Source organism: Neomonachus schauinslandi, chromosome 10 (assembly GCF_002201575.2).
Source record: "Neomonachus schauinslandi chromosome 10, ASM220157v2, whole genome shotgun sequence".
Classification (NCBI taxonomy): domain Eukaryota; kingdom Metazoa; phylum Chordata; class Mammalia; order Carnivora; family Phocidae; genus Neomonachus; species Neomonachus schauinslandi.
Window position 1 is genome coordinate 32,174,925 of NC_058412.1, and position 26,659 is coordinate 32,201,583.

Here is a 26,659-nt window from a genome sequence, read left to right on the forward strand (position 1 = left end):
AGGCCTCTGAAGTGGAGTGTCCTTGTCCTTCAAGTTACTGCTTCCAGAGGCCTCGTGAAACAATGGAAAGCACTTAGTGTGATGACAGGTAACTTGGTTTTGAAGCCTACTGTTGCCAATGACATAACCTTGAGCAGGCCATTTCCCCAGTTTCCCCACAGGTAAATGGGGATATTAGCACCTGCTCCATCCATATTACAGGTTTGTTTGAGGGTTGAGTAACTTAGCATCTGGGAACATACTTATCTATTTCCTGAGCAGTCCGACTGGGAGAAGGTTTCATACACTGGTAGGCTTTGCAAGGGTCTGCCATCATCACGGTAACCGTTGGGTTACCTAGGCCGAGGGTTTTCATTAAACTTCTGGCTTAGTTGACTGCCAAATCTACCTGCTGTTGGCTTCTACCAAGAGCTACCTTGAACTGATCTGAGAATCATGAGATTGGGACTTCGTGCCAACTCTGCCATATGTTTGCCATCGAAATTTGGGTAGAGCAGAGCATTTCTCTTCTCTGAGACTCAGTTTCCTCAATTGTAAATGAAGCTAAAGTTGAAGGGGATTTGTTCCTCTACCCTGGATACTGGAGTGATTGAAATGTTTTAAAAAAGTCATGTACCATGTTAAAGTCTATTATATGATGAGCATAATATAATTGGGAAAGCAACTTTTAAAGAAGTATATTGACTTTTAATATATAACTCTATGGCTGCCTGTTTGGGGAATCAGACATGCCTTTCTCCTCTCCAAATTGAACCAGAACCCTTAATTTTTTTAAACAATACAAATTAAGGTGCTCTAGTTTCCCCCTTCCAGGGTCCCCCTCATTTCTCATTTGACTGGCATTCACACTGATGGCATTTATGTGGCATAGCTGGGCTTTGGATTGCCAAGGGGTTAAGATGAAGGTAGGAATAAAGAGACTGAAAGGGAGGAGATGAAAGTGCTGGGGTTAGAACACTCATCAAATGGCTGTGGACTTAAAGTCAGAGGGCCAGGCTCTGAATCCTGGATGGGTGATTTGGGGTAGATTAATTAATCGCTTTCAACCTTCATTTCCTCCCTATAAGTGAGAAAAATAAAATCGTACTCCATAAGGCTGAAGATTAAATGATATAATGAATACGAAATGCTTTACAAACTCTAATGAGCTATAATGTATAGGGGGTTATCATGTTATATGCCGAAAAGGTCAAGGGACAATGAGATCATAGGTTCCAACAAGGGCCTTTCAAAGAGGCAAGGTCTAGGAGCAACACGTAAAGATTTGCAAATTCCAAAATCACCTCCAGCACTTAATGTCCACCACTAATGAAATCTCTGAAATATATTGGGCTGTGGACCAAATGACTTTTTCAATTTCCATATATCCTGTTTCAAATTTAGATTTTCACACTCAGCTGCACAAAACCATATAAAAGCTGCAGGCAGAGTCCAAGGGCTAGATTAATTCTTCTCTATTGCCCCTGCATCTCAAAGCCTTGACTTCAAAGCCTCAAATTGACTTCAAAGAAAAGGTTCTTTAGACTTAAAGCTGCTTTTCACTGTGTAGACCTAAGTTTTTGAACCTTCCCCAGGGCATCTATAGAGAGTGGATCCCAGGCATTCTGACCTGGATTGGGAGAAGAAGGGTCATATACTGTGAGAAGAACAGGCCAGCGTAGAGATTCCCAGAGAGTTTTTGGAACATTGACTTGTTCTAACTGTATCAATTTCAAGTGTTGGGAAAAGGTGGTAACAATAGACAAACTATTATTTCAAATTGAAGCCATAAGAAAGAACTTAATGAAGTTAAGTACACGAAATGATAGGAATCTTTGGAAGAAGTGATTCTGTTCTCTTGAATGCAAGATGTGTCCTAGGCAGGGAATGTTGGACATTACCAGACAGATATTCTAGAACATGATATGAAGAATTCCTGAGAAAAGAAAAATAGGATTCTGTTACTACCTAGATACTTCAAGTGATAGGGGAAGGAAGGCCCTAAAAGCAAAATCCTGACATAGTCAATAAGGAAAATAGGAAAATATCTAAATATATCAATGCATTTTAACAAAGCATTCTATAGCCCAAGATTTTTGGTGAAGATCTCAGTATCAGTCTGCGTAAGGCTGAAGGTGTTGCTAGACACTGTACTATTTCTAAAATGGTTGACTTTTTCTTTCTAATTACTTCAGAAGCCATGAAGGCTGTCTTCCCCAATTTCTACCTTCCTCAAATCTCACAAGGATAACTAACTTAAAATAAATGGAAATTCCTGCATTAGATTCAAAAATAGCATCTTCAGCAGCGCACAGTGAGGGAGACTTGACCTGGGAGAGCTTCAGATGGCTCAGATTTTAAAAATCCTCTGTGAGGACTTGTCCTGTTTAACATTTTTATCCTTTTCAATTTCTGTGTCTCTGAGAGTCTTTGGATCATTTTGTCATTAGATGCCATGTCTGGAGAGAAGCAGTGGAGAGCCAACAGCCCCCGTGAAATTGCTTGTATTCAGAAAGTTCTACTTGGGATAGAATCATCCTGGAACTACCTGATCATGAGTTTACAAGAACAGTGGTTTAATTAACCCCCAACTCCCTTACCACAGCATTTGCAAAATTGGAATCTGGGGGAATATTTCCTCCTTTAAGTATTTTGGTTCAGCTGATTGCAGAAAAAAAATAATTACAGTAGTGTTATCTGCACAATATATAGGAAAACGCCGTGGCCAGTAGGATGCCCTTAGGGACATCTTTAACCTGCAGTTTCAGACACATCACGCTGACCATTTGATATTTCTCTCTCTCTCTCTAAATCTGCCTAGATGATTCTGAAAGGGTGGGAATAAACTTAGGGTCAAAAGGGAGGATACCATAAGGAGACACTTTCTTCCTTCTGTACACAAGAAAATAGCTTTAGAGTTGTGTTAAGTGACGTGATCAACGCAGGATGGATGCCAATATGAATTTAAGAGTTTTAAACCCTTTGAGTGGCGTTTTGGGTTTGTATAGATCACTGTGTAATGCACTTCTAGGGATCATGTTAATAATGCTCAAACCGAAGTCCCAAAAGAGGGGCTCAGACTGGTGTCGTGGAATGAAGAGAAGGGACGGCTCTGCCCTCTGCTATCAGGGCATCATATAGTATTAGGAGACCGAGCTTGGTCCTGGATGTCAATCCCTATGTTTCCTTGAGGCCAGCGATTGTGTTATCTAATCTGGTACCCTGGAGCATCTAGCAGAATACACTGCACATCATCAGCACTACATGAACATTTTCAAATCGACCAGTATCAAGATGTGAACAGTTACAGGTTCTCCATACAGATTTGCTTGTACATAAACATAACACACACATTGTTAATGTGTACAATGTTAAGTGTGTAAAATCAGCAAGAGCACACCTTGTGCCACAGCTAAATGTTAACACAGGTTACATAAAATGTGGTTTTGGTTTGATTTTTAAGGGCATTTGGGGGAAAATGAAGAACATTAAAAAAAAATCTCTCTTACCATATAGGTATTTTCCTTCGTTCAAAGCAAATAAAAAAGAGAAACAATTTTTTAAAATGTAAACAACATATGGCGAAGACAGAAAGCAAAAAAATAAAAATTGACATCATTAGCTTTAAAAATTCATACCTGTTATTGTGAAGCCACCTAAAAAAGAAAAAAAAGAAATGTTACAATTTATTTAACTTACATTCTAAATGACAAATACCAGTGACATCGGACTGCCTGGCCACCCATCCAAGATACAACAACTTGCCAAATTACATTTACAATTAAAGAAAATCGGGTAACATCCATTTGTGATTTAATCACTACTCATTCTTTTAAGATTATGGGACTTAGTGCACACATTTCATTCTTGTGCAGACCTAAGCAATCACTGGTTTTTAAAAAGATCATACTAAGCTAAAAATGGAATATTAACTATCTAACCTACACAAAAAGGAGGCCAATGGCCCTACACAACAATCCTGCCAGTAAATCAATAGAAATAAAGGTCAGAAAACTACTGTACCACCTGACATTCATGGAAAATCACCTAGAGAAATGGAAAGGAAATGGAAGAAATGAAATGCTTACCAAGCTCATTCAATAACAGGGCTGTGGAGGAAACAGACAAAGACAACACAGAATAAGAGACCAGATGAATAATGAAAGTAAGAGGAATATCAGCAGAAAGAAATCCAGGCAGATCTGATTCCAGTGGTAGGAAGGCCCTGCTAATGTGGGTGCCTCCCAGGGAAATGTGGCATTGGGAATAATTTCTAATAAACAATCCCAACACTAAGTTTTTGCAAATGTGTGTGACTTATTATATATGGATACAATTCCCCTTATCTGTTATTTCTTGGCATTTAATAAAACATTTCTACTATATATGTTTACATATAGTAAATGTATCTAGTTTACCAAATAGAGTAGAAATGTTTTATGAAGTTAATCTTAACTTCATTTGAGTCTTCCTCATTAAATATTGCCCAGGAGTTACTGAATTCAACATATGGAAGTCTTAAATCATCCAGGATCTCAGGTGTGACACCTTTCGTTCAATGAAAACAGATAAAACATCTTCGGAAATTCCATTTTGGCTGCCCTGCCTGAAGGAGACTTTGGTCCAACGTAAAGCTCTCCCTGGAGGTTCTATTTGCATGGTATGCCTTGGCCGTCAAGGGATGCTTATGTTTTTTAAATCCTCAAAATTTGGGTGCCAGGAATTTGCATTTATTTGTGTGTCCTTCTCTATGACTTCTGCATGTTATAATTAGACAATCACAATTCTTCTTGTGGACACATAATTCCATGGAAACTGACAAGGCAGGTGGTGGGGAGGGGGCATCGCATCCCATAATTTGTCTTCCAGGTTATGTGCTTTAAACCCAGACTATACAGTAGCACTTTATTTTGGTGAAAGCTCCCTAGCTAAACATATTATATAAATTTCTTCAGGAGCTGTGGAGGGGAATGCTACAATTCTGTTTTCCGCCCCATTTTCCTGCTAACGGTTAGTGGCATTAGAGGATACTTTCTAAAACAAGTCAGTAATTTTATTTATAGCGACAAGACTCCACTTGGAGGGTGTGAAACCAGATAGTGCTATCAAGGAATTTTAATTTGCCTTTACATGAGGGCATATTTTACTAAAATGACAATTGAAAGAGCTGTATCCAAGATGCTCTTCCTTTAGATAAAAGACAGTGTTTTGGAGGAATACATTTAGAAGTAAGTGCTTTTTCCCTGTATGCTAATGAGGCATTTTTGATCCCATCTTTGTAAGGAATCAGCTCAGTTTTCTAGTGCCTTTTCCTTCTGCCTACTGCCTATGAAACATATTAAATAGCCGCATTAAAATGGGTCCCCAGTGCTCCATTCTCCATCATTCCAAACGGCTCCTGTTACCATTTGGGACATGATTAGGTCAGGGACATACATTTTTTTTTTTTCCTTTTTCTGATGGACTCTGAAGTCAGCGAGTTCTTACAAATGTGAGATTAAATTCCCCCAAATGTTGGGTCGATATAGGAATTAGTCCTATATATTTGATATTTTTCCTTACATGTAAAAGTATAAATTTCTTACAAAGTGGTCCATCTAATCATCTTCTATGCTAGTCATCAATTGTTTGGTTGCAATGAGTAAGAGCTATTAATGTGTAGTAAGCTCATTTTACATGTATAATTATGTAATCCCTTTAAAGTGGCCACTGTTAGAGGATAATTGTAGGAAGCCCTTGTAAAAATTCAGAATAAAAAATTATCTTTAAGGGTGGTATAAAATTCCTGTCCTTCCTTATCAAAAATAGGTGGCAGAAAATAGAAATAAAATCAAAGAGGACAAAGAAATTGGCTTCTTTGTTCAAATATTTTCCTAAAAATATATAAGTACAAATCAACTAAAAAAAATCTAGTTATGAGGATACTGCTGTTTATTTCTTTTCTTTTTTTATTACACATATTAGAAATTTGTAGATTCTATAAGGATCAAAACACTTCAGAGCATAAGGCTGGTTAGGCCTTAAGCAAGGGCTAAATTCTTCCTAAAGGACTATATCCTTCCTACTGAAGAAAATTTGTATGACTGTAGTTTCCTACATCTGGTCCCTTTTAATGTCATATTTGATGATATAAAAAAATCTCAGGCCAAAATGAATGCTAGAATGTGGGTAACACTACTCTTCAAGGATCTTTGTTCTTATTAAGTATATATTTTTTGAAAATTGGGTTGTCTAAAGAAGCCTAATTATTGAATTCTTCTGAAAGTTCCCATTAGTTGCCATTAGACTCATCTGTCAGTACTAATAGGTATTAAGTAGTCTTTATCATGAACGTTCAAGGGGAGATTTAGTAGTTGGAAGTACATTTTAGAACGATCCCTGAGTAGTAAATACCTGAACACAGAAATCATGCTTTTAGATCATCACTTCTGAATCACAGAAATCTCTTCTAGTATTTCTTCAATCTGCTTTCAATCAAAGTTAGTGGGCATTTCCTTGAGGAAAATGGGCATTGTTTTGGTGCATTTGTGAATTAGGGAAGGGAGATGAAACTGTTAAAGCTTCAAAGGAAATGAAGGATAGTACTTGGAGCCGAGGAAGAGGAGAGAGTTAAGTGTGAGAGTAGGAGACACGGAGAGAGAAGAGTACAATTTCTCGCTGGTATGTCTTTGTATACTCTCACACCTTTCATTCCTCTTCTTATCCATTTTGGTTCCTCAAGCACAAGGGAGAAACTGCACTCTTTCTCATATTCCTCACGGTCAAATATTCTAATGGTAATGATCTTCCTGTGGGAACACAAGACAAAGGCAAAACAAATGGTTGGAGTCACACGCTCATGCTAGGTGTTCACCAAGCTGCATGTTACCGTGATGTTATGGAAGGGAGAACTGGCAACACATGGACCTCGCAAGTATGTAATAGGGCATGGCAGCTACTCTCAGTGGGCCCCCATGACCTTGTCTCCTCGTTTGCCACTTTCACAAATGCCTCCTGCTTCAGTGAGCTGGCAGGAAGCACCCCGACTTAGGAAGAGAAATCAGAACGTGGGCTTCATTTTGGTATGGCCAGCATCAGTACCACCCTTCCCAGAAACAGGCCGGATTGACTGCCCTGAAAATTCGTCTCTCGGACCTGCCATGTGCAGAGTGGCCAGAATTGGCCGATGGAGCTACAGGCTGGGCCCGCTGGGGCCCGGGGGTGAGATCTATGCCCTGTTACATAGGTGGAGGGATGTGTGTGTTGTGAGCCACGTCTGAAGAGTGCAGGCATCCAGGGGTGGCACAGGCCAGCAGAAGCTGTTGGGCTCAGCCCTGGAGCAGCTTCCCCACCTTTCTTCTCACTCATCTCCACCAGGCGGGGCTCTCCAATCTCAAGGAAGAAGGTCTTGTTTTTCTCATACTCCTCATCATCAATTACCTTGACTGATATTGTTTTGCTGAAACAGAGAAGAATAGAAATTGACGAACAAGGGGAAGAGGAAAGAGAAGAGAAGGAACATAGAGAAGAGGAAAGCAAGGTTAACAAGTTGCACTTCCAGACAAAGGGCAACTGAGAAACTTCTGTACTGTGACTCTCTTCTTCCAGGAGGGGTATGGGATAGGTATGGAAGATTGGAGAGGTCACCCAAAGCACAGCTCCCCTGCCCAAGGCCATGGAATGATTTTAGGCAACATAGAGCACTCAGGACTCATAGGTTTATCATCACCATGAGAAGGAAAAGCAGAAGAACACAGATCACAATAATAAGAAAAGAAAAATACATTTATTTAGTAAATGCCTTAACCGTAGGATTGTCTGAACCATGCCCTGGAATTTACTCGTTTAGAACAAATCAGTAAATCACATCAAAATATCAAAAGAGGTTATCTGTGAGTGATAGGCTTATGGGTCATTTTTCTTGGCCTTCATTCTGCTTTACTGTATTTCCAAACATAATATTCTTGTACTAAAATGTTAGTAAAGGGGGCGCCTGGGTGGCTCAGTTGGTTAAGCGACTGCCTTCGGCTCAGGTCATGATCCTGGAGTCCCGGGATCGAGTCCCGCATCGGGCTCTCTGCTCAGCAGGGAGTCTGCTTCTCCTTCTGACCCTCCCCCCTCTCATGTGCTCTCTCTCTCTCTCTCTCTCTCTCAAATAAATAAATAAAATCTTTAAAAAAAAAATGTTAGTAAAGTAATAAATGTATAAGACCATCACAAAATAAAATCAAACTCTTTAATCTTACCCCACCCAATGTCCCAGAATCGAACTCTTATTTAGGCTAGTCAGATTTTCCACCTAGATCACAAAGGGAAAATGTTCATGTTTTATTTGTCTTTCTAAACATGGAAGCTGAGGCCTCCCAATAGCTATTTTGAAAGGTGGGGGATGGGGAGTCATGATGCTATAGTGATTTTCATCCCTCCAAAGCTGAGTTTCAACTTTGACAAAATATACTATTTACACCACTTTCAAACCCCACCCATACACCAAGGCATTTAGTTAAGAATTTTTCCCGTAATCCATCTGTTAGCACTTCTAGCCTTAGGGTCCTCTGGTTGTGAGTGAAATGGCAGACTGTAGGACAAATGCAAATATTATGCAAATCTCAATTTCCCATAAGCCTGATGACTCTGAAGATATATCTAATGTTACCTTCTAATTAATAAGGGCTTAATCACTTCCTATATTACCACTTACTCAGAGCCCCCTAAACACTTGTTTGTCCTTGAAAAAAAATTTTTTTCCAGTAACACTGGCCAAGAACATTTCTGACTAAAGATTTTGAAACACTGAGTTTACACAGACGTGTAGTTTTAGTCATCGACATTATTTAGTTTGGGTGGAATTTTCTAGGTCTTCTGGAAGGAAATTAGTTTGTAACCCCCCCCTTTTTTTTTTAAAGAGAGGGAGAGTCATGTGGGAAGGGGTTGAGGGGGAGGGAGAGAGGATCTAAGTGGGCTCCACCCTGAGATCATGACCTGAGCTGAAATCCAGAGTTGGACACTTAACTCACTGAGCCACCCAGGTGCCCCCCCTCTTTTTTAAAAATTATTGATCAAAGCCACCATGTTTTATTTATACCTATATATGCCAAAGAGCATCAGTCTTCTTTCCTAGTATAAAGGAGAAGGAAGGTAGAAGTTGCTTTTAATTCTCTGAATTTCCTAGCCCCTAATGCTAAATGCTTTAGTCTTGCTTTCTTGGGTTAATACTGTAGAAGTGAGATCAAATGATTGCTTCTGGTCCTTTGGAGCCCCATAACCAGCTCTCTGCTCCTCAGCTTACGAACATCCCCATATGATGCCCATATCCGATTTCTCATTACTAAGGAGTTGGACTCATGATAGTGCCTTTTCTTTCCTATCTCAGCTGCGTCCTCAAAGACTGAAATACTAAGGCCAGATGAGCAGCTGTAAATGACTAAAGCAATAATCATTTTTTCAGAGTAGTTAGATATTTACAAACTTCCAACGGTGTGACAAAGTCCAACTACATGTACGTAGTGAACAGTTCCTGTCTAACTTCTGGAACTATTCTCTGGAATTGATTATTTACTATTGATTGATTATTTATACTATTTACTCAGTGTGTGTGTGTATGTGTGTGTGTGTGTATAAATGTATATAAAATCACTCTACCCTGACTACACTAGGATATCTGATCATTCCTCAATCTCCAAAAGTTACAAATTATTAAAGAAAGCGCAAGAAGATATAAGAAGTGATGATACATGTGCTCTTTATTTCAGAACTAGATTTGATGTTATAAGTGAAATCAAATTTATTCTACAAAAACCTGCCAAAAGTTTATCCTTTTTGTCATCAAACTTATGCATTTTGGATTTCTATCTTCCTGCCTTATAATCATAAACTACAGTTGTTCAGCTCTACTAAAGCAATCAGCCATAAGACCAAGTGTGGAAAAGCGTTGATGGGCATCAGAAGGGCCATGCTACCATCTTTTGGAGCTCATGGCCCAGCATTTGTTATCACTTCATGATAGGGCACACAAAGGTGGATGCCATGTTGCAATGTTCTTGCTTATATTACCTAAAAACATTTGACTTCTCTTTCTCCATCTTGTGCTCCCAACCCAACCTACATCACATCACATGTTTCATTAGATTGAAGAAATAGAGTACAGTAGAGATGGTTGGTGGAGCCTGGCTAATAGGGTGCCTTTGTTTAGAAAAAGCTTCCAGTTTTATTCCCAAAGAGCAACATGACAACTCATTCAGAAATAAATAGAAGCAACCAAATAACATTGTTTCTTATTCTTGGCAAATTTAATCCTCTATTGTCCTAACAGCTTTATTTTCTATACTCTGAGTAGCTGATGAGTGTGAGATATATGAAGCCCCACACAATTTGTTTGCATAATAAAATAAGCACTGAAAGTTTATCTTTAGATTATCACTATTTACTAGGATAATAATCCTTACAAAATGTTTCAGTATTTGATAACTGTGACACTGGAAAATCAAAGAAGAAGAAAAAGAAACCAGTATTTCTGTAGGTGCCTGGCAAAGACACCTAAAATAGATGGCATTTGCATAATGGCATATTTCAAAATCATTAATAATACCATCAGTAGTGTCCCTGACAGGGGGAGCCGTTAAATTATAAATTGATTCTGGTGCTCTTGCATAGTAAAATGATTAATAGGAAGCTTGCTTATTAAAGGACATTTCAGTCCATTTAAAGAGGCAGGATAAAGTCAATCCTTATGAATTAGCCCTTTGAATCAAGAGAGGTAAAAATCAGAAGGGATTGCTAATGCTCAACTTTCACTTCTCCCCCCAGCAAAGGTAGCAAAGTTGAAATTAACCAATGTAATTTTTAAAGGAACAGATCCTTAGGCTGTCCCTTGCTCACTTCCCAGAGCCTAATGCCACCTCCCTCATCACATGGGAAGTTACAGGAGATGGGGCACATTTGGTGAGGACTCCAGGTATAGTTTGATAATCAGCAGAGGCATACCTCTGTTCCTCACAATTCCACAGTGGATATAAATCTCAAGGATTGAAGGGACCTTAGAGGTGCCCCCCATTGGCACCCTCTCCGCCTCCCCCCTCCCCCATTGCCACACCAATCCCACAGTCACTGAGCTTTTGCTCTGTCATAAGCACTCCTTCTCCCTGAGAACACAGATTCATGCTGGCTATCTTTTGTTCTCTTTACCAACGGGATGAAGTCATGTTTTTTTTCTTTAGATTGACAGGTTAACCCAAACAAGACCGGAACAGTAAGGCAGACACAGCCCTTCATCCAACGGCAACTCTTATGCTCTTATTGCCCCAATAAGGAACAAATAGAAAAATTGATGTCATGCAATTTTCAACTACCATAATTATGAAGAAGGTAATGAGAACTTTTCACTTGATTTTTTACACATCTCTAAAGTTGAATAGTGTACTATAAAAATGATGTTTTCTGGAAACTAGCAAAGCAGTTAACAAATCTTATGATAACACTAAATAATTTCTCAATGTGGCCAAAGTTTTTATGGAAATCCATCTTGGTTCCATTTCTAGGGGGGAAAAAAGGATTTGATTAAGAAAGATCAGTTTATTGAGTGGAAAAATGCGGGTCATTTCTTTGATTTTTTTTTCTTTCTTTTTCTTTCTTTTTTTTTTTTTGCAGTGCTTTTCCTTTGGTAATACTAAACCAACATCTATACTTGACTTCTCAGTCTCTCTCTTATCTAATGGGTCTCAAAAGACCTGAGAACCTTCCAACATTTTACCAAGGAGTTCGTATATCTGGTGGTGACTCAGGCAGATGGTGGAAAGGAAAGAAAGAGGTGGTTTTATTAGTGGAGGTAAAGAAAAGAAAATTTCGTTAAAATATATTCCGATCTCTCCTCAGTAAGCCAAAGTAGCATCTGGGCCTCTTTTTCTTTTCTGCCTCGATTTGCCCTTCTGTGGTTTCTTTTTCTCAAGACTGCCCTTGATGTTAGAAGACGTGAGAAAAAGATAAGTTTGGAACGTTAAAGTGAAGAGACTCTTCTTTTAAATCCCCGTGCAAAAGATTTTAGTGAGGATTTCACATATTTAGATGCTGCAATGGCTGCTTTAAAAATTATTATTAAAAAAATTAAACTCTCTTTAGGCATACTGAGAGATCAATGGACCTATGAGCACTTTACATTTCTTAATTCACCTGTCTTCGTAACAGCCCTAGAAGTAGCTTCTGCTACTTACCATTCACAGAGGAAACAATGACTCAGAAGCTAAATAACTCCCAAGGTCACACAGTGAGATTCCTGTAACTGGCTCCAAAGACTGATACCTTCAATTATATGACCCACAAATTTCCTTATTCATTCAGCTGTGCAGTATTTTTATGACCACTTTAAAGGATCTGGATCATTATTTTAAATTAATATAAAGGTTTATTGTTTTATCCTTATGTTAACAAGGACTGCCTAGATTAGCAATCATAGAATTTCAACTCTGTTTTTAAAAGGAGAGGAGCACATCTATTTTATGACGGCTGTCCTAAAAAGTTGAATCCTTGAGGAGATAGAGGTCCTATTAGAAGTAATTGAAAAGTGCCATGAATATGTAGGGGCTCAGCAATTCTGAGAACTTTGAGGCACTAACCAGTAGCCTCCACTTCACGGGGGGGCTTGTTAGAACTACAGAATCTCCGGGTCCGCCCCAGACCCACCAAATCAGATCTACATATTAACAGGATACCCAGATGATGCAATGCATGTGAAAGTTTGAGAAGCATGGATCTAGAGAGGACAATGTGTTCTTTTATTAAGTCAGAGAATGAATTAAGAGGCTGGTAAAAGCTGGGCTTGTGTTTTGGACCTGTCTGCATATTAGAATCACATCTGGAGCTCTGCAAACTTTGAGTGTGGGGCAGGACCCACTCAAAACCAGTGACATCAAACTCTCTGGTTATGGGGCCCCAACATGAAGATAGTTTTTAAACGTTTTTCAGGTGGTTCCAGTAGGCAGCAGGGACTGGCAGCTGGCTAATGGGGGGCAAGAATGTATGCCTGATGTTTCAAAGAATGTATTAAATAAAGAAGAGAATTGTGAGAAAGTCCGTCAAAACTAAATTTCAGATCTAATTAGCAATCTAGACTGAAACATGGGAGAACCATTTTGCTTTGTTCTTCACCAGTGTTCTTTTCTGGATTACACAGAGTATTTAAAATTGTTGTTTTCTCCCCTGAGGAAAGGCTGGTCTCCCCAGGCCACCTTCAGAGTATAGGTGAGAAAACACTGTCGGCTTTCTGGCAGCAGCGTTTACACTCACCCAAAGTGACTTCCTTCCCCACAAAGTGACAGGAAGTCTGCTGATAGGCTTTTACACAATGGAAGTTCTATTTGGAGAGTAGAAAAACTAAGGATTTCAACAGCCACAGAGGACAGTAACGCCTCATATCCCCGCGCTCAGCGAACCTCTGAGCTACGTCAGCGAGAGGCCACGTTTATGGAACTGGAAACTTTCCCCTTCAGGGCCACCACACTTAGACTCAAGAAAGAAATGACCCAGGATTGATCACATATGAAGGCAAGAGATCTGGCAACTTCTCTGACAGCACAGTGATGTCATCAGGTGAGGCAAATTTGAAATTTTATCCCCAGTACACCTGGTGTTAAAAGCTTCAGGATAAACTCCTATTACTCAAAAAGACAAGCCAACTTAAAAATGGGCTAAGGATCTGAATGGACACTTCTCCAGAGAAGATCAACAAATGGCCAATATGTATGTGAAGAGATGCTCAACATCATTAGTTAGTGGGGAAATGCAAATGAAAGCCACAATGAGATACCAATTCAAACCCACTAAGATGGCTAGAATCAAAAAGATAATAACAAGGGTTGTAGAGAACATAGAGCGATTAGAACTCTCTTACACTGCTGGTAGGAATGTAAAATGCTTGCAGCTGCTTTGGAAAAACCTAGCAGTTCCTCAGAAATTGAAAGATAGAGTGAACTTATGACCCAGCAATTCCACTTCTAGGCATATAAGAGATTTAAAAACATATGTCCACATAAAAACTTGTAAATCAATACTCATAGCAGCATTATTCATGAGAGCCCCAAAATGGAAACAACCTAAATATCCACCAACTAATGAATGAATAAACATGATGTGGTCTATCTACACAACGGAATATTATTCAACAATGAAAAGAAATGAAATTTTGACACACATTACTGAAGGATAGCAGAACACGCCATCCCAAAATATGCCACTTTGGTATAATGATAATTTGGAGCTCTAGGCACCTGAAAAACAGCAGATGTAGGGAGAGGCTTTCTCTGAACTCCCCTGTCTGCCTAAACACTGATGCTCCAAAATGAACTTGATTATCACAGATCCTCTCCCTGGGAATGTCGTCAGCCGTTATCACAGCAGAGGAGACTAGAAGTAGACGCCACATCCTGACAAACTTTGTCACAGTCATACCTCCCATCTGTTCTTCTAAGGATCTCTTCATCTTTCCTAAAAATCATCTACTTTCTCCTAAGAGGCCTTCATCCCCCACCCCATTTCCTACTAAGATGGTATTGAAGCCTACATTTCAGCTACCTTAGAGAGTGACTAATTTTTCCCTGGGTGTCTCTCATGTATGCATGAAGTGTACGTGTTAATAAATTTGGGTTTTTCCCTCTTGTTTATCTTTCTTTTATTACCTGGTCTCAGCTATAAACTCTAAAAGGTAGAGGGAAAGTTATTTTTCCTCCCCTACACTACAACACAGATGAACCTTGAAAACATTACATTGAATGAAAGAAGCCAGACACAAAAATTCTCATATTATATAATTCCATTTATATGAAAAGTCCGGAATAGGCAAATCCACAGGGACAGAAACTAGCTTAGTGGTTGCCTAGGGCTGACGGTTGGGGGGTAAATGGGTGGTGACGATCAATGGGTATGCCTTTTCCTTTGGGGGCGATGAAAATGTTCTACAGTTGATCGTAGCAATGGTTACACAATTCCAAAAATACACTAAAACTCATTGAATCGCATATTTTAATTAAGTGAATCTATGACATGTGAATTATATCTTAACAAAGCTGTTATTTTTTAAAAAAGCAAGCTTCCACCTAAGTCCCTTAGAAAGAACTGTTTCTTGGGTGAGAACAGGTGGTGAGAACGTTTAGGCTTTTCAGTATGGAGTTACAAAGTTTGCCAGCCCTCCAGAGGGCCGCATGCCCCAGACAGGGAGAGCCACGGGCCCCAAAGCTAAGTGCCACTGCTCAGCCTGTCAGCTCTGCTGGCCTCAGTCCATCCCTTTCCCCAGGTTCCCCGCAGAATCCGTCCCTCCAGCACCAAGGGCTACTGACGTTGTACTTTAACATGCTAAGCATTTCTGGTGGCTCCGGCCTCAGGCTTGCTTCCTTGGCTGGTTTCTTTTCCTCAAAGTACAGAGTGTTATGGAAATGTCAGAAGTGGTGTTTCCTTCATGGCATTTATTTAAAAAGAGAAGGAAAGGACTGTAATCCTAGGTCATGCTGCTGCCCCCTCACAGAGTCCCCAGCTCCGTTCGCATCACCTCGGGCATTTCCAGCGCCCTTGCTGGCATTCATTTCTCTCGGCCTGTGAGGAAAGATGGGCTCACTGCGGATGGCCTTTTTATCCCTTGGTTTACATGCCTGGCCCATTTTCAGCTTTTTTTTTTTTTTCTTAAAAAATTGGTTTGATGAGTGGCTTGGAAATTTGGAGTTAGGGGAAGAAAGGAGCAGTCAGAGAAGACCCAGGCATTATTCTCCTCATTTTCTGTAAGTGACCCAAATCAACTCCCCTGTCCAATGAACATTCCAAATTAGGATAAAACAGACTGCTATTCATATTATTTCTAATAACATTCTCCCATCATTTTTAGCTTAAGAGAAACTTTGGGCATGGACTCACTTGGGAATTTGCTCAAGATCCCATGTTAAGATGGGTCATAGAGGAGGGGCCAGGCCATGACTCAATCTGTTGTGTCCTTTGATGACATGTCAGGAGCATCAGACCAGGATGCAGATTACCCAAGTTCTTCTCTTGGTTCTGCCACTTTCTAGCTGAGGTTTTTGGACCAGTTCTAGCATCTTTCTAAACATCAGTGTTACCGTCTATCAAATGCGGGTAATACAACTCACTTCACAGTGATGGTGAAGATCAAATCACAGGTGTCATCATTCATCAACTGTAGATGATACAACTTCACAGCGTGTTGACAAGATCAAATAATGCAATGCATGCCAAATAATTTTGCAAAGGACTGTGAGATATTAGGAACAGTTGTTATTATTAGTTGAAAAGGAGTGGTTTACTCTCTAGTTCTTACTTGCGTGTTCTCCCAGCCACCAAAAAGGGTAGCGGGCTGATGGCGGAGGTGGGGGTCAGGAAATATTTGATGGAGTGATGGGCCATATGCTCAAGTTCACTCTCAAATGTAGCGAGGGATCACATCCCATATAATGGGCTACCCAAGTCAGGACCCTAAATTCAGAGAAGCAAGGGGCACAAGGGCTACTGGTCAGCTTCTCAGTCCCAGCTCCTCTAGGTCCCCTTTGACCACATCACTAGTTACGCGGAGGGGACTGAAATCATGCTTTTCCTGGAGCTCCTGCTATGAAGCAGAGCCTGATGAACAGGGATAGTACTATTCTGTAATTTAAATAGACTTTGAGGTTCAGAGTTGCTAAAGTAGCTAAACCAAAGTAATTCTCCAGAAGGCCTTGTCATCCGTGCACTGAGCTCTGCGTTATCAAGTGGTAATTGAAATGATTGCTTCAAGCAAGGCAAGAGGCAGGGACAGCGAAAATCCTGCTGTTCTCTGGGGTCACCAGGAGAATTTTACAGAGTACTGGAGTGGGGCTTTTCCAATAGAAACTTGCTCTATTTCCTTTTCTTCTGCTTACTTTTGTAACTGAAAGACCACCAATTTCTTTTTTCCAAATGCAAAATAGGAACCACTGTAATTCATTTTTGGTCTCTCCCCCTTTAGCATTGTCAACTTTAGTCTCCAAAGAAAAACCTGTGAGCTACCTTCCTGTTCCTAGAAGACTCCCTGGTTGACCACTTGAAAGAGACACTGCAGGGATCCTAGAGTTATTGTTCCAATTAAGAATATGCTAACAATTCTAGTATCCTCCAAAGTTCTAGCCTATTATGGCAGGCTAGTGTGGAAACCACATGAGTAGAGTGTTTAAGAGAAAATGATACGAATGTGTTAAAAAGTGACCATCATTTTGTGATATATAAAATCTACACCTGACTATTGCCCTGCTTCTCTGCAATCAATAAATTACAGTCTTAAGGAGGGTAGAGTCATAAAAATCCTGGGTTTGTTACCTAAATGTGCATGCTGAGACAATTTGTCAACTTAGTGAAAAATAAAGTGGATCAAGCACTGGACATCATGCTGACTACAGATCTTTGTCTAGATTTTTAAAAATTGTTTAATAATATTGGCATTGTGCCATTTCCATGAGAGAGAGACTTTTAACCAAATGGTGGAGGGTCCTCATCATCTTAAAACTGCTTCCTTAACTTCCTTAAAAAACTTCCATAATTGTCTATAATCTGAGATCTTCGCTGTACTCCTTAAAGGGAATGAGAAAGGTCAAATTCTCTAGAAAATGTTGTTTTGACAAATCCCTCAAAGGTGAGGATAATGTTGAATACTTTGTGGCATGAAGCATCTTTTCATTAAACTGAACACAAACATCTTTGGTTCCGTTTTAGAAGCTTCTGTGAAGTCCTCGATTTGCCACTGCCCTTTATAAGAATATGGAATTCAGTGGAATTGATGCGGTTGAAATGCAAAGAAGCTTTTGGAGTCCCATCCTTTTCAAAAGCTCTCTTCATATTGGACATTTTAAACATTCCTGGGTTTTACTGAACTCCCTCCAGAGATTATTTATGCATTTGGACCTTCCTCCTTTGTCAAGATTCTTTGTTCAAAGTGGAGTACCCCTGGAAGACAGTGGAAAGATTTCACTCCTAGAATGTTATAGAACAGCGGATAGCGTATGCCGAAAGCATCTCTATCCAAGAGAGGCCAGCTTTAAAAATAGAACACCAAGAAAGCAAGCCAAGCTTTCTTCAGCTTTTTTAATTCACATTCTTTCTCTCTTTTCCTTCCTCCCCTACTTTCTCGATGGCCACAAAATATTCGATGGCAAATCAGTCTCTCTCTGCATGCATTCATATAAAATACTCTAAAAGACAAGATGCCACATATTTTCTTGAACAGAGCCAAACGAAATCAATAATTAGTGAATTGTTGCTGATTTTTTTATTTCACGTTTCTGTTGCACGTCTTAACGTTTTATTGCTATTTTACATTAGATTAAGCAATCAACCCTTATGTGTTCATACTATATATTCTATAAATATGTTTTGGTTTTAATTTTGCATTTCACAATGGGGGCTTAGGGTTTATAAAAAATCAAAAACGGCAAATAATAATAATATTTATTGACTACCTACTCAGTGGGGTGTAATGTTAGAAATGCAGATTGGGCTCAGGTTTGTTTATACCGAAGATGTCATGTAAGAAGCTTTCCAGAAAGTCTATTAAACTATTCCAATGTTCATTTTTTTCCAAAAATAACAATTATTAAGGCGAATCAGGACTCTGTGACCCTATCCATGGCTCTGAGTCATTGTCATTCCACAATATGGGTAGAGAAAATGACCTCCTAAAATGCTTTCTTACGAAAGGGAATGAGGGGGCGCCTGGGTGGCTCAGTCGTTAAGCATTTGCCTTCGGCTCAGGTCATGATCCCAGCGTCCTGGGATCCAGCCCCTCATTGGGCTCCATTGGGCTCCCTGCTCCATGGGAAGCCTGCTTCTCCCTCTCCCACTTCCCCTGCTTGTGTTCCCTCTCTCGCTGTCTCTCTCTCTCTCTGTCAAATAAATAAATAAAATCTTAAAAAAAAAATAAAGAAAGGGAATCAGGTTGCGAAATTCTCCCTCTGCCATTTACTAGCTGCACCTATATGAATTACTTATTCTTTCTAAGGCTCAAGCTCCTGCTCTGCAAAGTGGTTAAAATGATGGTATTTATCTCATCTGATTGCTGCAAACAGTAATTGTGATACTGCATACAAAATGCTTAACACAGAGGTTGGCATATATTAAGTGCTAAATGAGTATTAGCTATTTCTATTATGACCATGATCAATATTGTATCAAGTTAAGAACTGGGACTTTTGGGAATGAACTGCCTATAACTCTTGCAAGTGGCTTAATCTACGCATTCGTTTTCTCCTCTATAAAAATGGAATAATTAGATCTATATTATAAGGTTGTTGAGAGGATTAGAGAGGAAAACAGAATAGTAAGCAATCAATAAGTGATGGTTATCAAAATTATTATTATGGAGAGCAAGGAGAACTAAAGTATTTCAGTGAAGCTTATTTACTAACATGAAGGGGTAGGTTAGTAGAAATCGATAATACAGTCCTTTTAAGAAAAAAATCAAATTTTCAGTGTCTATCTTTGGCTTTTGCTTTCCCCGATAATCTAGAAAAAAAAACAACACTTGATTCTGAACAGAATTCTGTCCTTGTTCATGTGAAATATCAGCAAGCCTGTATTTCATGGGCTTTTTTCACTAAATACAGCTAAAATAATATGAATTGCTTTCAGATAATGTGTGTTATTTCTCTTAAATTGCTTTTCCTGCTTATTAAAGTAATCCTTGCTCATTGTTGAGAATTTGACAAATGCGGAAATGAAAAAAAAAATAAAAATTACCCGTAAGGTTACCACTAGAGATCACCATTTAACATTTAAAAATGTTCGCTTTTTGCTTTTAAAATACACAACTACAGAATTTGGACTATATTGCGTTTGTGTGTGTGTAAATAAAATTCGGTGTCATGATTTTTCACCCAATGTATTTTGAATATTTCCTGTGGCACAAAATTTTTAAACCTTTCCTTTAGAATGGCACAAGGTATTCCATGAAATGTCTTTACAATACTATAATTAACTCTTTATGAATAGATTGTAAGTCATTGTTTTTCTCTTTGCTGTCCCTATCCATCTAGACTGATCTCTATTTTATAGGGGGAAATAAATAAAACAAGCCAAAAATATTATGAACATTTGATGCTTTCCTATGGATGCACTACTTGGGATTAGTTTTGTTAGAGGTGAATGGTTATTTTCCCTATAATCTTCCTTACATGTGTGGGTTCCACTCTGGACTCCTACTCTAGGTGGTAACCTTCCTCAGCTCCATCTTCTGTTGGACTTTTTTGAAGTTCTTGTCTGCCCTGTAGAAAAATTGTACATCCATTTTTAAACAGGGAAATTCTCTTCTCAGTCATTACTAACCGTCTGGCTAGTTTTGCTGGAAAATTTTTTCAGGAATCATCTGCCAATGTTGTTTCCCTAGAAGGCCATTCTGGCTACCTCACTAAGCTCCTGTTCATTCCGTAGCAAATAATTCCTCATGCTAAATAACTCACAAATACCCACGATTATGCCCTTCTCCTAATCATCCACTCCCGTTTGTCATCAAAATGGCATTAGTCATTTTCTACTCAAATTCAGCCCTTGTTTTCACAAACCCCCCCCCCCCCCTCCAGTCTAGAAGCACAATCTTCCAATCCTCGGTCACAGAAAGGCACGTCTCATGATACAGATGAGCAAACAGACGCAATGACATTGGCCAACACCTCAAAACTAGATAGCAGAGTCAGGATTAAAATTCATCTCCAGACTTTCAGTCCACATCTGGCATTTGTTTATTCTGTTATTATCCTAGTGTTTTTCTTCTCTGGTGCTTAGCTGGAATCCGATTCACCCCTCTGGAGGAAATCTTTCTTTCCCTACTCTCTTTTTAATGAAGTAAAAGCTGATGCTGATAATAGAAGGAAATGCATGATTTTCTTTGTTAACTCCCTGCCTTTTTATTGTCTGTCATGCGGATGAATGCTTTATGAAGTAAATGGCCCATACATTGGGAACACGGACTTCCTTTAGTAAGGATGGCTGTGTATAACCGTGACCTGGTGAGTCTTTGACATGGTAACAACCTGCAACATCCACAGAAACACTCAGTGAAGAAGAAATCAAAACAAACCCATGGTCTTAATTGTATCTCAAGTCTTCTGGGCCTCACCGTTAGCAGCCGTCCATCTTGGCCTTTGTCTCTGTTTCCTTCCTTCTTCCCACCAGCGTCACGGCGTACCCCGAGTAGCTACTAGATAAGGAACCCGAAGATCTCTTTGTACCGAGATGAGAATGTTCAATAATTATGTGTAATTTTTTTCCACTTCAGAAGATCAATTTTAAAGGGTCCCCATTTTCTTAATTCACAGAGAGTAATTATGGAAGGCATTGGTTTTGCAGCAATGTGGTGAGCCGTAAATGCTCTGAATCGTGTGCCTCTGTGTGGTGAAATCCTTCCTCAGTGTCTAATCCAACCAGGCAAAAATTAAAAGTGATATAAACTATGAATCAAAAATTATTACCAGCAAAATATCAAGGGCCTCAGTATGCCCCCTGCTTTGCCCTGCTGCTTTCCACTCTGTGCAAAACACGATTCACTGGCTGTGGACGCTCGCTGAACTTTTCAGTGTACTTGGATGTTTAAATCTTTCAGGTATCCCACTTGGTTTAAAACTGCTCCACACAGTTATTGTTTGGAGCTCATATTCTTAACAGAAGGGACCCAAGGCACTTTACAGGTAATCATCGCAAGAGAAAATCAGCAAGAAGACAGTTTAGCTTCCTATTGATGTCAGCAATTTAAGGCTTAAAATCAAAATTAACCGAAAGCAGAATAGAGTTTATTGGCTTTGAACTGAAAATGCGTTTTGCCTTTTTCCCTTTTATGTTTTTTTGTTTGTAATGGAAGTTTTCCAGTTAGACTTTCCAGAACCAGAACAGGTTTACAGAACGTGAATAATGCCATTGTTTAGCAAAATTGAACCACTAGACCAAACACAGTGAGAAAGTACTTGGTGAGCAATTCTTGGATTAATTACAGGGCTTCTGATGAGATGCGTTTAAAAATGCACATCGATTTTGGGAGGAAATCTGTAAGTAGGCTTTTACATTTTTTTTTAAAATTTTTAATTTTGTGATGGATTGTATGTTGTTCACGGTTAGCGCTCAAAGAGCAAATCCTCATCATTATTTCATCTTTTGGCCCAAGTGTAATCTTCTTACAGGGAAAGGTTATTGTTGTGATTTGTGCTATTTGACAAATTCTCTAGAAAGTCTGCACTTTTGTTCAGAGACTCTGGTAGGTGGAGAGGACATACGATATCTTGACCCATACTGGTAGCACTGATGGACTTGACTTTGTAGCTGTTAGCTGTAACTATATAAACGTAGCAGCTCTTAGCACCATGACCTTGGTCAATTCACTTTCCCTCTCCAAATTTCTTTTTGTTATAAAGATTTTATTTCATTCATTTGAGAGAGAGAGGGAGAGAGAGAGCACAAGAAGGGTAGGGTCAGAGGGAAAAGCAGACTCTCCGCTGAGCAGGGAGCCCGATGCGGGGCTCGATCCTGGGACTCTGGGATCATGACCTGAGCCGAAGGCAGACAACTTAACCGACTGAGCCACCCAGGTGCCCTCCCTCTCCAAATTTCAATTTCATCAAATGTAAAGTGAGAACCCCCCAGGGCTGACATGAAAAACAAATGAAGGGTGGGGTGGCTGGGTGATGGACATTGGGGAGGGGTATGTGCTATGGTGAGCGCTGTGAATTGTGTAAGACTGATGAGTCACAGAGCTGTACCCCTGAAATAAATAATACATAATATGTTAATTAAAAAAAAAGAAAAACAAATGAAATACTGTATATGAAAGAGCCTTTCCCACTGGAAGCATTTTCAAATGTCAGGTGCTTTTATTATTACTACCTAGTTTCATCTTCTTATTTCACAACTGAGCAAACTTGGGTCTCTTGATTCCAACCATTTTTCCATTAGAGCTTCCTCAGCTCCACTCTAAAATATGGATAGGGTATTAATATTAATCTTCCAATATTCATTTTGGAAAATAACAGTTTACTGTGTGAAAAGTCAGGCACTAATATCAGACGTCTATCCATGGATCTCCTTTCAGAGTTGTTTTATATTTATATCACTAAAACATAGAAATTATAGCAGCAGATAAAATTGACTGCTAGAACATGAGCTAATACTTTATTACATCTGTATTATGATACTGTCCTATTGGATTTTAACACTTCTATTAACTTTTATTATATAGAATTAGATTTAACTCATTATTAATTATAATATATGGTTCATTTAATAAAATGGAGAAATAAGGGAGGCATGAGAGTACATCTCACGGACTGACCTATGTATCCTGAGTAAATCTTACTAATTCAGTAGAAATAAGAATTTTTTAGTATTTTGTACTAATTAGATCAGAGAAGCCTTAAAAGTTTATTTATGGATTTTGCTCGTTATACTAACTTGCTGTCTCGGTGTAACATTCCTAGGGCCTGAATACTTTTTTCTATTAAATCATCTTTGAGTTTCTAGAATAATCAAAATGTTCTCCATAGTTTTAACTAAATTTCTTTCATGAGGTCAGACTTCCTGATATAGGTGTTTAAAGTTTAGTGAAGATGGTGGTAAATTGAAGAGAATCCATAAAAACACAGTTCTGGGTCTTCAGAGCCCCCCAGATGTAAAATTTTTGTCCAAGCCACCCGTGCTCTATAGCAACGCAGCTGCCAAGGGCCAGGATACCAGTAGGTATGTCACGTGCGTCCCTCATGACAGTGAGCCCAGTGCCTGCATGAGGTATTTGCTTAATAGACATTTGTGATGACACAGCTATTCTCACTGTCACACATTTGTACTTGAGTCTGTATTGCTCTATCAAGGTCTCTGAGATTTCTTGGTAAAAAGCAGCCCACATATTTTTTAGATGAAAAGACAGGCTCCTTCGTGTGGATTTGGCCATGAGAGTGAGCAAAATGGGCAGCGTGTAGGTGATTCATGCTCATGACTTGGACCTCACCATGAAGGGCCAGGTGAAGTTATCAGGCATACTTCAGATTCCTATGGCATGTTATTCCATCCAGCCATTCCATAGACCTTTACCTAGTATTCAACTATGTGTCAGATCCACAATTGGTGTCAGGGATAGAAAGAAGAATAGGAAGCCACAGCTTAGAGAGGGGACAGGCCTGGAAACCAAAGGTCACCTACCTCCTTATGTGCTACGTAGAAGCCAGGGCTTTGTGCAGAGGGAGCTCAGAGGGTGGGGAATTTCACAAATGACAGGAATAAGTGGACTGGGTCTTAAAGGAAGAGTAGAGTTTTGCCAGGCAGAAATACATTTAGGCTCAAAAAGAGGAAACACAAACAAACCTGGTGCAAATAACAGAGAAATGAAAAAGCATGAGAAGTGTGAGGTGCTGCTGGGCTCCTCTTTTGGTGCTCATGTAGGTGGAGGAGGATTGATGGGAGATGAACCAGGAAAGAGGGCTTGGAGTCAGAAAAAATGCTGTCATGTGGGCACAATCTTGTAACAAAGAGCCAATGGACCTTTTTGATTATGGGCTGCCATGATCAATTTTGACCTTAAGGACAATCAGTCTTACTGAGTTGAGCTTATGTTGTAGGGGAATAGAATGAAAGTGAAGGAGAGCACAGAGAAGCAGCAATGGAGAAAATGCCATGGATTTCTGGATGGGCAGAATCTAACGTCCCTGCCAGATTAGCTGGCCAGGTACCCTGCCTGCAGCACGTTTTGAGAAATTGGCCCCCAGCCTCTAGTCTACATCTGTCAGAGCTGAGGAAATAGAAATTGTTTTAATGTTTTAATTTCTTTTCTGCAACCTCTCCTTCCTGAAAACTTGTCTGTGGGTTAGAGAAAACAAATTGAAATTCCATGAAATGGTCTCTTGAGCTCCTCCTTCCTCATGCAACAATCAATTTCTTACAGCAAGGTGGGCGTTGTAAAGTACAAATTCTGCTGGAGAAAACATCAGATCGTAAAGCTGACCTGATTTTCATGAACAGAAAATCTAATTATCTGCCATCAATTCAGGTCTGGGCACATATTTCATTTTATTTTTATCAGGTGTGAGTGGTTTTGGCAAGCTTTATGACAAAATATCTAGATGTACACATTGAGTTTTTAAATGAAAGTATCAAAAACTAAAGTCTTGGGTTAATGAATTACATGGAAAATTGCTGTCACATTACATTATCTTATACAGTATTGGCAGGAGGATTGGTGAGAGAATTACAACCAAAATGATGTAATGAATTAGAAATTTACAAGTTGGGGTGTGGAAAGGGTAAAAAGAATATGATTCTGCTGATACAGTGAGCAGTCACTAAGAAAAGTGATTGATTCTTAAGTTACTTAGGAGGCTGTGTGTGTGTGTGTGTGTGTGCGCACACGTGCATACAAGTGCACACAGAGAGAAGAGAGAGAGGGAGACAGAGAAAGAGGAAACAGAAAGAATAAAGTGTCTTGAGGTTTCTGATGAGAAATAGCGATTTACTCTAGGAGGCAAATGAGATGTAAGAAGATGGAAGGCATGAATAAAATGACATCTGCTCCTTGCTCTTCTCTGTTTAGGCAGACAGGAGCAGTGAGAGGTTGAAGGCAAAAGAGGTAACAAGGGTTCAGCAGCAGTAGTTGGGGTCATGTCCGAGGGCCTGACTTGATCACAGACTGGACTATTGGGACTGGGGAAGAGGTCAGAATCTGATGATCAACAAGCTTATTGTGATGCTAGGCTAGGCTAGGCTAGAGGGCTAGGCTAGGGTTTCTAAAATCCCTCCTACTTCAGGTGGGGGTGGGGCGGGGGCTGAGAAAGCCCTTTGGGGTCAGCCCAGGGGTGTGGAGAACTGAGGAAAGAGATAAAGCTGAGAATGAATTTGGCCACCACAATGCCTTCTCTTGGACTCTTTCTACCTGCTGCCTCTCAAATCTCTTCTATGTGGTTATATCTTTCTTTGTGATTGTTTAATAACTATAAGATATTTATATAAATGGTGTTTTCAAGGGTCTGAGCACTGGAGATAGCTGACATAATAATATGGAAGGCTAAGGAATTTTGTGGGGAGGAGATAATAAACTCTGATCTTGATATATTTAATCTAAGCTATTATGGGAAATATCTTATCCTATGTGTGGAATATGGGCCTTCAGTAAAGATGAAGTGTCTAAATGAGGGGTCTCTGTCATGCCTATTGAAATAGAAATTGAAGCCCTTCATGTGAGCTGATGGACTTTCCTTAAAAGAGTGAGCTCAGAAAAAAAAAGCCAAGGAATGTAGAACCTGATACTGTAATCTCTTTGGTAACAGTGTGAAAAAGAGGAGACACTCACACACGCACACACACACACACCACACACACACAAGGCACAACAGTCATGGGAAGGTGGGAAATTGAAGCTGTAGGTAGGATGTCCTTTAACTTGAACAGGGAAACTCTAGCATGTCAAAATCAGAAGATCCACAATTATAGAGAAAAAAAAAAAAAGAGGTCATGGTTTGGGCCAAGGCGAGACTATTGGAAATAAAGCCAAAGAGCTGGTTTGTGTAGTGATTTGAAGGGAGATAGGAAAGATTTTGAGTTAGTAATGTTGGTGGTTTCAACACAAAAGAGAAAGGGAATGAGATGGCATATAGCAGGGGTAGTCATAGTGAATGGTGACTTTCTACATAGGAAGTGACCTGAAATGGATTCCTAGTGAAAAGAAGACTTGTGGCATCTTGAG

At 39.5% G+C, this 26,659-nt stretch overlaps 1 protein-coding gene across 7 annotated transcripts in view; it reads right to left on the minus strand.

The window, feature by feature from the left end:
• Nucleotides 1-26,659, minus strand: part of SLC8A1 (solute carrier family 8 member A1) — a 314,201-nt gene that overhangs the window by 56,941 nt on the left and 230,601 nt on the right. Inside the window, exons 3-6 of one of the 7 annotated variants that reach the window (XM_044919007.1) lie at nucleotides 7,311-7,417; nucleotides 4,068-4,088; nucleotides 3,618-3,635; nucleotides 3,489-3,503 (exon numbers count right to left, since the gene is read on the minus strand). In XM_044919007.1, coding sequence (XP_044774942.1) covers nucleotides 3,489-3,503; nucleotides 3,618-3,635; nucleotides 4,068-4,088; nucleotides 7,311-7,417 — 161 coding nt within the window. Of the gene's footprint in view, nucleotides 1-2,501; nucleotides 2,528-3,488; nucleotides 3,504-3,617; nucleotides 3,636-4,067; nucleotides 4,089-5,199; nucleotides 5,223-6,663; nucleotides 6,768-7,310; nucleotides 7,418-26,659 lie in introns of all 7 variants that reach the window. The other 6 variants (XM_021697752.1, XM_044919009.1, XM_044919012.1 and 3 more) reach the window with 6 other exon arrangements.